General features: G+C 38.7%; 1 protein-coding gene across 1 annotated transcript; it reads left to right on the forward strand.

Moving 5' to 3' along the window:
• The first annotated feature begins 212 nt into the window (after positions 1 to 212).
• Positions 213 to 12,878, forward strand: KGD4 (alpha-ketoglutarate dehydrogenase subunit 4). Its single transcript, XM_082374460.1, has 4 exons — positions 213 to 350; positions 9,774 to 9,837; positions 10,820 to 11,007; positions 11,882 to 12,878. Exons 1-4 carry the CDS (start codon positions 309 to 311, stop codon positions 11,897 to 11,899), a joined length of 312 nt encoding a protein of 103 aa, XP_082230586.1. The 5' UTR covers positions 213 to 308; the 3' UTR covers positions 11,900 to 12,878.
• The last annotated feature ends 3,114 nt before the right edge of the window (positions 12,879 to 15,992 follow it).

Genomic DNA, 15,992 nt, shown 5'->3' on the forward strand with positions numbered 1-15,992 from the left:
ACTGGCTATCTGGAGAAGAAATGGTCCCAGATCACTCATAGGCCGGTGAACAAAATAAATACAATACCACAAACCTTCGTCTGCAAAACGAAGCAATGGGAAACACCTGGGTCAGTTCCCAGGCAGGAAGAGAGGAGGGGCGGTGTCACGCACAAGTGGGTGGGGCTAGCTCCGCAGTGGAGGAGTGTCTCTCCCGAGAGCCCGCTCCTCCTCCGTGACGTCACAGGTAGAGCCCGCCCACAGCCGCCCAGGACTCCTGTTATAGCCGCTGCTCGCTAGGGCCCCGGAAGCTGCCCCTCTCGGGGGTCATGATGGGCAGTAAGATGGCGTCTGCCAGCAGGGTCGTTCAGGTAAGGAGACTCGGTTGCCTTTCCGCGCCGTAGGCAGTAGAGATGGTGCTGACTGTAGCACCGGCGCTGGGGAGGAAAGGCGGTGGTGGAGACTGCGCGGTGACCACGGCCCTGCGTAGGGCCAGTAGCGGCTTCCCGGGGTGTATGTGAGAATTGGACCTTGAGCTCGTTGGGTCGGGCAGTGAGCCGGGGACCGCAGCTGAGGGTTCGAGCCAGGTCGCGGGAGTGCATCTCAGCAGCTAGGCACGTAGCTGTTCCGAAGTCCCTGGACTGCCCTCCACCGGGACCTCGTTAGCCTGTTAGGAGTATGCAGGCTTGGCTGTCCTGGCAATATCCTGGCCAATCAGCGACCAGTATTGTCTGTGTTGTCGCGGATCAGCCAATCGGAAGGAAGGCGGTAGCGTTGAGTGAAAGGAAGCGAACCCTGCGTCTGACCTGGCGTCCCTTCAAGGTCTTGGAAATGGCCAGAGAACTGGCCCCGCGGGCTGCGTCCTCGCCGTCCTCGCGGAGGCGGGTTCTCCCCCACCAACCAGCGTCTCGTTACAGGCTGGATGGGGGAGAATGGAAAAAATACATATTTAAGTTTATCTGTAATATATGTATAGTGTTGGTTTCCTAAGCTTTTTTCCCCTGAATTTAGATTGGCGCTAGAGGAACTTTATTGTTAATCCACACATCAATTACTAACTCCTGACAGCTTTTGTTTTTGCTTCTCCAACTGTGATCTCTAGCTTAAATAGGAGAGGTAAGATTGGTATTAAAAAAAAAAAAAATTGGTATATAATGGGCCACAATCTCCACTTTTGTGGTTGCTTTACACGAGTTTTTTTTCAACTCTTAAAGTGTATTATTGTACAATTAACTTTTAACTTTGACACGAGAAGTGCATTTCCCTTTGCACATCTCTTAAAAGACCTTTTCTTAAAGTTATTTCGCTCTGAAAGAGAATCCTAGATCCCAGTCTTTGCTCCCATTGCAACGAATGATCCTCACTTATTCATTCAACGGGTAGTTATTCAGCGTTAAAGATGCTGTGAGGACAGAACATCCGACAAAGGACTGGTATCCATAACAGATAATTATATATATCCATAATATATAGCCCAATTTTTAAAATGGGTAAGAAAAACTTGATATTGCACAAAGCAAGATATTCAAATGAGCACTAAGCCAATGAAAAGATACTCAACATCATTACTTGCCAGGAAAATGCAAATTAAAACCAGGAAGTACTACCACACCCACCAAAATTATTTTAAAAAACTGACAATACCAAGTGGTGATGAGAACATGAAGCACCTGAAACTCTCATACAATGCTGGTGGGAATATAAAATGGTACAGTCACTTTGGAAAACTTTTGTGGGCCTCTAATACTAGTTAAACATACCTACCCTGTGTCCAAGCAGTTTTTCTCATAGGTTTATATCCCAGAGAAATGAGTGCATATACCTATTTAAAAAACTATATAAAAATGTTCATAGTTGTTTTATTAATAATAGCCCCTAAACCAGAAATTATCCAAATGTCCATTAGCAAGATAAGGTGTGGTAGATTTGTTAAAATGGAACAGTACCCAGCAATAATAAAGAACTTACTATTGATATATGCAACAACAACAAAAAAGATGCTGTGAGGTATACAGTAAGAAATGGTCTGTTTCCTTTTAACAAAGCTGCAAAGACTTGTATTCAGGTTCATAATACAAAGCAGTATGTGCTGACATGTAATAATTACATGTTAACATTAGCAAAATGTATTGAGTACTTCTGTGCCAGGCCTATACTCAGTGCTGAGACTGCAGTGCCAACAAGACAATACATGGTGCCTCCACAGAGCTTAGAACTTGGCTGTTGATTGGTGTCTTGAAGAAAGAGTAGTATTTCAACAGGCTGGCACAAACTGATAGGAATTCACAAAGCATAGTGTCACCATTAAGTAGAGGGATTTGGCTGAACCACAGGGTATTCAAAAGTAATTTTAGAAGAGTAATTTATAGGTGTTCATTAAATGCCTGCTAAATGCCAAGCAGGGGCTTCCCTGGTGGTGCAGTGGCTAAGAATCCGCCTGCCAGTGCAGGGGACACAGGTTCAAGCCCTGGTCCAGGGAGATCCCACATGCTGCGGAGCAACTGAGCCCGTGCACCACAACTACTGAGCCTGCTCTTTACAGCCTGTGATCCACAACTACTGAGCCCGCGTGCCACAACTACTGAAGCCTGTGTGTCTAGAGCCCGTGCTCCACAACAAGAGAAGACACCGCAACAAGAAGCCTGTGCACCACAATGAAGAGTAGCCCCCACTCAACACAACTAGAGAAAGCCCGCATGCAGCAACGAAGACCCAACGCAGCCAAAAATAAATGCATAAATAAATTTATTTAAAAATAATAATAATAAAATAAATACCAAGCAGTATATATTTGATATGTTTGGGATGATGCAATAGTAGAAAGGAGATAGTTAATCATTTAGGAAATTGTTTGGCTGCATGAGACACAGGGGAAGAAGATAAGTGGTTGGATTAATTCAGGGTTTGAGCTTTACAGGTGAGGTGAAAGTAAACCTCCAGCAAGGCAGTTGAGAGTGGTAAGAGATTTTTGAATGGACTGTAGGTTCTAGGCTAGATGAGAAAGGAAGTAAAGTCAGGATGGAACCAATTGACTGGGAGAAAAGGGAACGATAAAGGAAATGAAGGGCTTGCTGGAACTGATGGTGGGAAATAACAGAGAAGAGAGTTGTAAGTTAAAAGGTTGTAGTTGAGTTTAGATTTTAGATTAAGAGTTTAGGGACGGTACAGTTCTGAACTCAGTAAAGAATTAAGAGTAGGGCTTCCCTGGTGGCGCAGTGGTTGAGAATCCGCCTGCAAATGCAGGGGACACGGGTTCGAACCCTGGTCCGGGAAGATCCCACATGCCACAGAGCCACAGAGCCCATGTGCCACAACTACTGAGCCTGCACTCTAGAGCCAGTGCGCCACAACTACCGAACCTGCGTGCTGCAACTACTGAAGCCCGTGTGCCTAGAGCCCGTGCTCTGCAACAAGAGAAGCCACCACAGTGAGAAGCCCATGCACTGCAACGAAGAGTAGCCCCCGCTCGCCGCAACTAGAGAAAGCTCACAAGAGCAGTAACGAAGACCCAAAGCAGCCAAAAATAAATAAATAAAATAAATAAATTTATTTTTAAAAAAAAGAATTAAGAGTAAAAGAAAAGAACCTTTCAGGAATAGATGCTAAACTGGAAAGAATATAAAGGTCAATAGGCAACTTGGAAGTTTTGCTAAAGGAAATAGTGGAGGAAAGGAGAAAAATGATTTTTTTTAAAAGTCACAGATAATGAATGAGGCCTACGCAGGTCCCAACCTGTCCATGGTTTGGGGTTGCTATCTGCCTCATAAAGCAAAGTAGAGGGTTTGTCTTCTGGGAAGACAAGAGTTGTCTTCTCCTCTAAAAAAGCCTCTTACATAGTTGGCTTTGGCATCTTCCAGGAATAGTAGGGCAGGGATTGAGGCCTCATGAGGCTCGGTTTTTAGTTGAGGTAGAGAGAGGAGATGGTGGTTATAACCAGAAAGTCCAGAGTGGAGTGTTACCTCCAGAACTCGTCACTGTTAACTCTGCCTGGGCTTCATGAATCATAGAAGTGAATTCCTTAATAGAATAATAGTTTCCAAAAGAAATCACTGATAATGAAAAAAGATGAAAGGGATTCAGAGAAAATCATAGAAGTAGATAAAGACAAGACGATGCAACTTTTGTATAATAAGTAGTCTCTGAAAAAGTGAAAGTAGATAGAGTTGACCAAGTCTCAAAACCTATAATTTAATAAAACTTTCCTGATACAAAAGAAGACTTAAAGTTATACCTTGTAGTTGAGAGATTTGATCCAGTATGTTTGATTAATGAGTATATTCTAGTAAAATCATTAAATTTTAAAGAAAAAATTATTTGGTGATCCAAGCGACAAGACCAAGCACTTAAAAGAGAATGGAAGTTATCAGAGTTTTCAACAATAATACTTCATTAAGGAAAACATGTGGATAACATATTTAAGGTAGTTAAAGAAAATGTGAACCAAAGCTTTATCTAGCTACATTGACCTTCAAGTGTAAAGGCCACAAACTCTTCTAAACCTTTAATAACTCAGGGAATATTGTTCCCTGAAGCTCTTCTTACAGCTCTCACAGAGAATAAGCTTCAGACAACTAAGAAATACTTATTTGTACTTGTGACTGTTTTAATATAGGAACTGGGTATAAGCACTGAATGTATTTAACTATAGAACTAAGACTAAATGATGCAGATAAGGGAGAAAGACTTGTTGGTAATATTATTTTTTTTGACAGTATAGATCTAATAAAACTTTTAAAATGGAGGGAATAAGGGGAAGAGTATACAGAAAGTAGAATAAACTTGCTAATTGCCTCTGGTTATTAAATGGTAGTAAAAGATGGGGAGGGAAGGCAGAGAAGAGATTACCATCAGCTCCTTTCATTCTTTCTCATAATAGTGAACCAACAGATAGTATCTCAGAAATGGGCAACTAAGAGTATTATCTAAAGGTAGCAACATAACATAAACATTATACAAAAGTACAAATCTTTCCAAATACCAAAAAACAAAACAACAAACCCCACAAATGAAAGCAGAGAGAAAGATCATATGACAAAAGACTTTATATTTAAATAATCATATAATGATATGACAGAAAATACACCAAACTTGTGAGTTATATCTATAAATTTAAATGGTGTAACTGCCCTTTTAAAAGTATTCTCAGATTAGCCAACAAATGAATATTCAATGCTATGCTATATATGAGGCACAGCTAAAACTAAGAGACTTAGAAAGGTAGAAATAACAGGATAGTCAACTGATCTTTGACAAAGAAGCAAAGGCAATACAATAGAGAAAAGATAGTCTTTTCAATAAATGGTGCTGGAACAACTAGACGTCCACTTGCAAAACATGAATCTAGACACAGACCTTATACCCTTCACAAAAATTAACTCAGAATGGATCATAGGCCTATATGTAAAGTGGAAAACTATAAAACTTCTAGAAGATAACAGAGAAGAAAACTTAGATGATCTTGGGTTTGGCAGTGACTTCTTAAATACAACACCAAATGCACAATCCATGAAAGAAATAATTGATAAACTGGATGTCATTAAAATTAAAAACTTTTGGTCTGCAAAAGACACTGAAGAGAATGAGAAGACAAGCCACAGATTGGGAGAAAATATTTGCAAAAAGAATATCTAATAAAGGATGTTATTCAAGATATATAAAGAACTCTTAAAAGTTGCCTGGTGGCACAGTGGTTAAGAATCTGCCTGCCAATGCAGGGGACACGGGTTCGAGCCCTGGTCTGGGAAGATCCCATATGCCATGGAGGAGCTAAGCCCGTGCACCACAGCTACTGAGCCTGCGCTCTAGAGCCCACAAACCACAACTACTGAAGCTCATACTCCCTAGAGCACGTGCTCCGCAACAAGAGAAGCCACCGCAATGAGGAGCCCACGCTCACCTGCAACTAGAGGAAGCCCGCTCACAGCAACAAGGGCCCAACGCAGCCAAAAATAATAAATAAATTTATAAAAAAAAAAAAAAGTCAATGATAAAAACAGCCTGACTAAGAAATGGGCAAAAGAGCTGAACAAACACCTCATCAAAGAAGATATACAGATGACAATCATATGAAAAGATGTTCAACATCATAGTCATTAGGGAATTAATTTCAAATTAAAACAACAGTAAGACACCTCTATATACCTATTAGAATGGCTGAAACCCAGAATACTGACACCACCAAGTGCTGACAAGGAAGTGGAGCAATGGGAACTCTCATTCACTGCTGTTGAGAATGCAAAGTGCTACAGCCACTTCGGAAGGCAGTTTGGCAGTTTCTTACACAACTAAACATGCTTTTACCATATGGTTGAACAGTCACACTTTTACCCAAATGAATTGAAAACTTACATCCAAACAAAAACCTGCACATGGATGTTTATAGCAGCTTCATTTATAATTGCCAAAACTTAGAAACAACCAAGATGTCTTTCAGTAGGTGAATGGATAAATAAACTGGTACATCCAAACAATGTAATATTATTCAATACAATATTATATTATTGTAATATTATATTATTATATAATTATATATTTGTATATTATACAAATGTAATTTGTAATGTTATTTCAAAAAGAAATAAACTACCAAGCCAGGAAAAAACATGGAAGAAACATACATGCGTCTTACTAAATGAAAGAAGCCAATCTGAAAAGGCTACATGCTGTATGATTCCATCTGCATGATGTTCTGGAAAAGGCAAAACTATGGAGACGGTAAACAGATCAGTGGTTGCCAGAGATTGGGGAATGAAGGGATGAGTAGGCAGAACACAGAAGATGCTATAATAGTGAATATGTCATTGTACATTTGTCAAAACCCTTAGAATGTACAACACCAAGAATGAACTCTAATGTAAAACTTCGGGTGATAATGACATGTTAATATAGTTTCATCATTTGTAACAAATAGAATACTCTGGTGGGAGATGTCCATAGTGAGGAAGGCTGGGGGGGTGGGGTGAGTGGGGGGGGTGCCCAGTGGTATATGAGAACTGGAAGAAGATTGGAAACGACTCAAATTAACAACCCAAATTAACAGGGGGCTGGTTGAATAAACTCATGGCATTTATCATGACTTCCTACTGATTCCCTCAGATTCCAGTCTTAACACTACAGTATTCTTCCTTGCCTTCCCTCATCCCATATTTGTATTTTCTTTCTCTCACAGGGAAATCCCTGCCTTCCCCAACCATCAATATATGTATATACTCATTTGCTTAGTCCTACAATATATACAAAACGTATAGCTATATCTATACAACCAACCTACTAAGTAAAAAGTTAAAGATTTCTTTGTATTTCTTTTTGTCTTTAGACTGAAGGTATATAGTCCAAGCACTATGAAAGTTATTTGGATTAGCTTTTTTTTCCTTAGTTATAAGCTGCTCAACTAATTGACAGACTTGTTTCTCTTTGTATTTACATTTAGAGTTTTTTTTTTTTTTAATTTTATTTATTTATTTATTTATTTATTTATGGCTGTGTTGGGTCTTCGTTTCTGTGCGAGGGCTTTCTCTAGTTGCGGCAAGTGGGGGCCACTGTTCATCACGGTGCGCGGGCCTCTCATTATCGCGGCCTCTCTTGTTGCGGAGCACAGGCTCCAGACGCGCAGGCTCAGCAGTTGTGGCTCACGGGCCCAGTCGCTCCGCAGCATGTGGGATCTTCCCAGACCAGGGCTCGAACCCGTGTCCCCTGCACTGGCAGGCAGACTCCCAACCACTGCGCCACCAGGGAAGCCCCATTTAGAGTTTTAAAAAGACAATTTTGAGATAGGAAAATTTGAGCATAGCTAAATAATAGATGATATTAAAGAATTATTTTTGTTAAGTGTGGGAAAAGTATTGGGATTATGGTTTAACCAAAATCCTTTTCTGTTAGTGATACATGTAGATGGTATTAACAGATGAGATGACTGGGATTTGTTTAATGGGGGAAGGGTTGATGAAATAAGATTGATTACTGCTGAAATTGTGTGATGTGTTTATCAGGGTTTATTTTACTACTCTGTCTACTTTTATGTATTTTTAAAATTTTCTCTTAAAAAGGGGGGATACCAAACTGTGGGAATTTAATCTATATGGGCATATTACCATATTTTTAAGTGTACAAAAGCAATGTTGAAATGGCTTCTTTCTCTCTGGTGTATGTACATTTGTTTAAGTGTGTATATACATACTTACATACCTATACAGTTAGCCCTTACTTACAAATGGTCTATTCACTCATTTGTCAAATGTTTGCTGAGCATTTACTACGTACTGGCTACTGCTGCAGAAGTACTTAATTTTCCATCTCTGCCTTTCCAGGAGCTTTGCTCTCCTGTAATCATTGGCTCATTTACTGTCCTCTACACAATATTCTTAAGATGTTCAGGTTGCTGTGGAAACACAGGAGGAGTTTTTAAATCAGATTTAGGAATCGGGAATCTTCTTAGAGAGGAGTGACAGCTGAGCTGTTTTCAAAGATAAGCAGTCAGATGAAAGTGGAGGCATGGAAGCGGGTTGGGACCTGGGAGAGATTTCGTGGCAGAGCACACAAGCTGTAGATTGAATGGGGATGGAAATGGTATGAGGAGTTAGGGAAATGAAAAGTACTTCAGAATACTTGGAGTGAAAGGTACAGTGGTGGGGAATGAGGCTAGAGAGGTAGGGAGAGGCCTGATCATGATGGGCCTGTGTGTGCCAAATGCGAGTTTGAAGTTTATCCTGAAAAGCTTAGGACTATAGGAAGGAAAGAACAAGAAGCCTGGCTATGAAAAGAAACAGGTACTAGATGGAGTGAGAAGATTTGTTTTTTAACACGAAAGATGTGAACATGCTTTTATGCTTAGGGAGACAACTATCTTCCAGCATTTTCTCACAGCAGCAGAATTATGGTGGTTAGTTTTCAGACCCATCCCTACAAGCCTATTTGCTTCTGTACTCATATAAAATGTGTAATGTGTAGTACATATATACAAATATATTGCAGATAAACACACACCTGTCTCACTAGTAACACAGCAACTTATAGATTACGTTAGTAAAAAATAGTGCTCTGTTTATTAGAGTCTCAGCATTTTATATATATTCAGATTTCATACTGAAAGTTCTGCTTAAGCTCCTCTGTAGCATTAACTGGAATTTTAGGGATAAAACATTAATACTCTTCAAATATCTTATTAAAAACAGTGTTCTAAATACATGTATTTCTATGGGTATAGGAAAAAGGCTGAAGTCAAGGGCTATCAAATGTTTAAATCTGTTTTATGTGGGTTTTGGCTTATAGTTGGTGTTTTCTTCTTTGTGCTTTTCTGTGTTTTTTCCAGATTTTTTACACAGAACATGTGTTACTTTTGTAGTCAGAAAAAGTATTTTTTTGATTACCTAATTTTCAATATGCTTTTTATCCTATTCTAAACCACTAGGTATTAACATAGTAGAGAAACAACACTCAGTACAAGTCAGGAAACTTCCAATTCTTACCAATCAGCAGGGTGATTTAGAAGTCATGCAACATAAAATCCTTGTCACCTTATAGGGTTGTTTTGAGGTCAGTAGGCAGTACAGTAAAATATCTTGTGATGTATAAAGTACAAAGTTCTTATGACTATCAGATAAGATAATAGTTCATAGACTAGCTATCCTTGTTGGGAAAGAGTAAAATTTAAAATAGTAAAATTTAAAGTTGCTGTCAGGTACTCAGTTATTTAACAAAGGCATCTGCTTGTAGGGTTCATTAGATTATTTCTTATGTAGTAAATGAGGTTATTTTAGTGCTTCATTTCTTTTTCGTGCATTTTATTTTTCCTTTAGGTAGTCAAGCCACATACTCCATTAATAAGGTTCCCTGACAGAAGAGACAATCCTAAACCCAATGGTAAGCTGTAGTTTATTTATACTAAAAAAATATGTACATGCAGATTTATACATGAATATTCTATTATACACAATATTTCTTATTTTAGAATCAGGTAGACAAGGTAGCGTAGATCACAATGGTACGTTAGGTTGCATTAACTAACTTTCTATTACCTCCTTGTAAAAAAGTAGTAACTTGACAGTAGATATTTCTGAATTTTTAATGATACTGTGTTTATATATGGGAATTTTTGTTCCACCTTCTGTCCTTCAGAAGAATCTCCCATGCTTATATTTGCAGAGATTATGATGAATAACCACCATTCCTATATTTCTCTCCCAGCTAACCTTCTTTTCTTTCATTCACTGATTTATCTGTTCATTCAGGCAGTAAATATTTCTTGGATTGCCTTAGAACTTAGCAATCATTGCCTATTAAAGTAACTGAAGATTCTGAACAAGTTCTGTTTTTCTCTTACTGCTCTGTCACTGTCTTTAATTATAAGATACTTGACCTTTAATTCAGGGAGAATTTTAACAAATTTTGTATGGATATTTTTAACTTATTGTAACTCTTGAAAAATTAAGATATAGGTGACAAACAAGTATGGAGAAAACAAATCTCATCTGCATTTACCAACTTTCTTATTCTCCATTGTATGGTATTACCTGTAATCTCTGCCATATGACAAAATTTAAGTAATGTAAGTTATCCATACGGGTTGAACTCCACTACCTAGAAATTTCATTATTTTATGAACTTATTCTTCAATTTAGTAATTCATTCACTTAAAACTACCTCATTTGCTTTAAAAAGAACTTTATGAAACTATATTATGAAACTATATATAGCTACCCAACTAAGTTACTCTATAATGCTTAGCTCTTGGATTGTAATACTTATCATTTTAAGAATAACTTGATTATTTAATGATAGATAATTCAAAATAGTATTTTAAGACACTGAACAATGCCTCTATTTTTTTTTTTTCTAATTTCAGTGTCAGAAATTCTGAGATCAGCAGGACTACCATCTCACTCTTCTTCAATTTCACAGCATTCTAAGGGAAGTAAATCGCCAGACTGGCTGATGCATCAGGGCCCACCAGACACTGCAGAGATAATAAAAACTTTACCTCAGAAGTACAGAAGGAAACCTGTATCTCAAGAAGAAATTGAATTTATCCAAGTACGTTGTTGCTCTTTATCCCAATACTGTGGAAAACACCTTAACGTTATTGGCTTTGGAGTTTCATATTGCTGATTTCCATGTTCTTCCCATTGTCTTGTCAAGGTGTGTCCATAGCTAAGACAGGGATGGTCATGTAGGCCTGGACTATGAGAAATAAACGATGTTCGAGCCCTCAGTAAATGTGCATGAAGGAATATATGTGTAGAAGTATAGTATGGTAAATAGCAAAATACATACACCCCATGGAAAAAAGCGCTTTAGGGTCCTCATTAATTTTTTTTAAATTAATTTATTTTTGGCTGCGTTGGGTCTTCGTTGCTGTGCACAGGCTTTCTCTAGTTGCGGCGAGCGGGGGCTACTCTTTGTTGCGGTGCGTGGGCTTCTCATTGCGGTGGCTTCTCTTGTTGCGGAGCACGGGCTCTAGGCGCGCAGGCTTCAGTAGTTGTGGCGCATGGACTCCGTAGTTGTGGCTTGCGGGCTCTAGAGCACAGGCTGAGCAGTCGTGGCGCGTGGGCTTAGTTGCTTTGCAGCATGTGTGATCTTCCCGGACCAGGGCTCGGACCTGTGTCCCCTGCATCGGCAGGCAGATTCTTAACCACTGTGCCTCCAGGGAAGCCCCCTCATTGATTTTTTAGAGTGTAAAGGACCAAGAAATTTGAGGACCATTGATCTACGTCAACCTTGAGTCCCCTTCAGATCTGAAATTCTTTATAACATTGATAGGAGTGCCCAAAAGCTATGAAAAATCTGAAATTGTTTTTAAAACCTAAAGATCATTGGCTTAAAATGTTTCAAATTTGTATAGTGGCCATGAAAACATTTCTTTGTAAATGAAACACCTAATCTTATTGCTTTATTTCTTCCTTTTCAGCGTGGAGGTCCAGAATAATCCCTGACAATGTGGCTGCTGTTTGTTTAATCAGACAAAGAAGAGTCTTTACAATGAAGGACTTCCAGAATGACAAATGAGAAATTGTACATTAAATAACTTTAATAAAATTTCTGTAAAAAAAAAAAAAAAAAAGAAGAAGTATAGAAAATTTAGATGGACACTTGTATCTCCTAATTTATGTATCTTGGTCAGCTTCTCCACAAGCTTACCTGATTGTTTATATACTTTATACTTATTAAAGTATACATTTTTAAATGTTAGCCTATTAATTTACTCAAATTATCAAGCATTACAGTGTTGAACTATTAAAAGTACACAATGTCTAGTGAACAATCATAGGTTTACCATAATTTCACTTCTCTTTCAGTTTCTGTTTAAATGTGGAAAGAATATATCCGGTAGAATTGCAGCTTTCTGGAATTAATTTTCCTGGAATTGGATAAGGATCAGTGAAATAATGACTCCATTATTTGTTTTTAATTCTCTCAGTGTTTTTGCATTCACAAAGTGACTGGAGAATAACTGGCTCAATAAGCATATCGTACTCTAAATAATAAAAATACAGCCATGGTAAAACAGATGACTTTGTGGTATTAAGACTAGGGAGTTAACACAAAAGATTATGTAACCTGTGTTCAGAAAAAAATGTCACTGTATAAAATGGAAAATAAGAGATCAAAATGAATATAGCATAGGAATAACATTTGACCAGAAATTTTAAGTTATTATGTTTTTAGGGGTGTTAAGAAAGTCTTGTTCTTTGGTTTATTTTACTGTTTTGATTGTGATCATGTGTACAAATCCTGATAATCATAAACTTTCTCAAACTTCATTGTCCGAAAGCCTCATAAAATCAACCTATTCACCTTATTAAGGCAATTTACAGAATTTTAATAGGCTCTCCTGTGCCAAGGGTATGTATGATTGTGAAAGTAAAGCCTCACAAAGTGAAATAAATTCTCTTCTATACCTTTAATGATTTCTAGACTATGCGTTAAAGAAGTCATCCCTAATAGTAAGGGTAACTCATGAGTAATTGACACAGTAGAATTGTTGAGTACGTTTTTGTATTTGCCCAGTTGAGTATGGATTAATCTTTATACTTTTTTTTCTTTTTTACTATTTCAGAGTTGATCTGCTTTTCGTGTAAATTCTGTATTGTGGCCTAGTATAAATGTTGCCCAACTCGAATGTGAAATAGGAGTTTGGTGCTAGCAATGAGCTATTCTGGTAACTCATGAGAAATACATGACTCATGATTTCTTTTTTATTATTTCAAAAATATACTTGGAAAAATTTCTTTAAAAACTAGCACTATTCTCTTTTTTCTCCTTAGCTTTCTCATTTCAGTAAAAGGAAGCCCAAGGCAATTTTTTTGCTCTCAGAAACAGAGTAGGTGCAGGAAATGAAGAGTGGCTTGAGTAATGCCGTGGGCCAGCAGTTAGAAACCCCAATACTGGAACCGTCTGAGGACCACCTTTGCTATAGCTGCTGCCATGAAAGTTCCAATGAAAAAATACATTACCTTTACAGAATTTATGACTAGAGGTATGGCAAAAGGATGTTAGTGGGAATTGCTGTCATAGGATGAGCTCCCAAGGAGGATGGTGTCATAGAAAGAATTTGGGCTTGACTTATCGAGTAAATAGCTTGTGTTTTCATTTAGGAGTTAAACACTTATGTATCTGTAACCGTTAGCAAATTGCTCAGTTTGTCCAACTTGGAGTTTTTTCTCCAGTACTATACAGTGTGATAGGCAGGATCAAATTAGTGTATTGTCTACTACACTGTAACAAATCACCCCCAGATTTAGTGGCTGAAAATAACACTCACTTAATAGCTCATGGTTTCTCTGGGTCAGGAATTCTGGGGCAGCTTGGCTGGGCAGTTCTGCTCAGTGTTTCTCATGAGGTTGCAATCAATGCCACCTGGGGCTGCAGTTATCTGACGGTTTCACTGGGGCTGGACCATCCATCTCCAAGATAGCTCACTCACATAGCTGGCAGGTTGATGCTGGCTGTTGGCAGGAGGCCTCAGTTCCCCTCCACCTAGGCCTCTCTACAGGGCTGCCTGAATGAATTCATGACATGATGGCTGACTTCCCCCAGAGCAAATGATCCAAGTGTACAGGCAGAAGCAGCAATACCTCTTTATGATCTAAACTCAAGTTATACACATTCATTTCTGCAATACTCTATTAGTCACACAGAACAGCCTGTTTCATTGTGTGAGGAAACTACACAAGTGCATTAATACCAGAAGGCAAGAATCATTAGGGCCATCTTGGAAGCTGGCTACTACTGGTGTGTGAAAGCGCTTTCTTAATTGTAAATGCTATACAGATGCTGAATGGTATATTTATACAGTGCCCTAATGAACCCAGACTATCACTTAAACATTGCCTTTGTTACCCTATTTAAATGTCCCAATATAGGAATTTACTTGTCAGCAGCATGGTATAATGTGATTATCAATTCATATGCCATGGCACACTTGGGAACCTCAAGCCTCAAATTTAGCTCACTATTTAGCTTGTTTCTACTACAAGTGAGGTTAGATTACTGTTAACAGTGATGTCTTTTAGACGGAACGATGACCTAAGCCATGTGACACCACATATCACTAGGTATGACTTGCCACAATTAAGAGATAGAAGTGGTAGAGATGGTATGGTTTCTGCAACATAGGAGAATTTTGCTTAATGAATATATCAACGCTCAATAAAGACCCAAGTAGTGACAAAGATCTGGAAGGTGACCAGTAATAGTTATGTGATGGCTAATATAAACTGCACAGTCAGTATCCTAAGGGTTTCTGACGTGTGCAGTCATTTAAGCCTTACAGCAACCCAGTGAGTAGGTCCTATTACAGAAGAAACTAGCAACAGAAATGTTAAATAATTTGCCCAAATCATAAACCTAGTAAATGAATAGTGGTGGGGCCAGTATTCATATGCAGGTAGCCTAGATCCAGAGTAAGGACTCAGCCTTTACACTGTATTACCTTGAGTAAGTTATGAGTTTTTGTATTCTGCTGCCTTCTTCAACCTAACTCTGAAAATCAGGATTCTCAACTCTTAGAAACATCAAATGCTCCAGCTCAAAACCTTAGAATTATCCTTTTCTTCCCCCACAACCCATGTCCAGTCTGTCAGCAAATCGTATTGGCTAGAAGCCAAACTGGTACCCTCAATACAACCATCTGGATTCCTGCACTAATTCTTTAACTGGCCTTCTTGGTTTTCCTTGCCCCTCTAAGTTTACAGTGTAATCTCTCACAACAGTCAAAGGGCGAGTTTTAAAACATTAAGTCTGATATCACTTGTCTGCTCAAAACTCTGCAGTGGCTTTTCAGTAATGTCTTTCTGGTACCACCCTATTTAAAATCACAAACCCTACTATCTATCCCCTTTCCCAGCTTTATTATCTCTGTAGCACTTATCACTATGTATTATAGCATATTTTAATTATCTCCTCCCATTGGAAGGCACTGATATTTGTTTTTCCCCTGCTGATTTCTCAGAGTCTGCAACAGAGCCTGGCATATAGTAAGCATTCAATATATATTCGTTGAATAAATGAATTAATTGTTTGTTGATTTGTATGAAAACTTATGAGAATCAAAGTTGGGTACTGATCACAGTTAACCATTGAGCACTATGTCTAAACTTTGTGCAAGTTTCATTTAATTCTCGCAACCACCTATGACGTAGTCTACTAGTTCCACCTTACAGGGTAGAAAACTGATGGCCAGAAGTCTGTTCCACAGCACAAAATTGTTCAGTTGACTTGGAACTTGTTTGCCTAGACGTGCTTCTTCAAGGACTCAGAATGCCTCTTGATCAGCCCTTAAGAACTGGGCACTCGCTTAAGTAACCTGAAATTGTCGGCTTAGGCGTCCACAGTAACCATGGTGACAGGACATCCTTGAGCAAAAACTAGAGAGCGAGATCACAGACAAGACCGAGCCTTCCGCACTCATACACACCTATTAAATCGTGAACACAGAGCATCGTATCAGAGCGCTGATCCGTCTTCGGTAGTGAAAAAAGTATCTAAGTTAAAACGGTAACAGGGTGACACAGCCACCA

The sequence above is a fragment of the Balaenoptera borealis genome, assembly GCF_965194805.1.
Source record: "Balaenoptera borealis genome assembly, chromosome: 2".
Classification (NCBI taxonomy): Eukaryota; Metazoa; Chordata; class Mammalia; order Artiodactyla; family Balaenopteridae; genus Balaenoptera; species Balaenoptera borealis.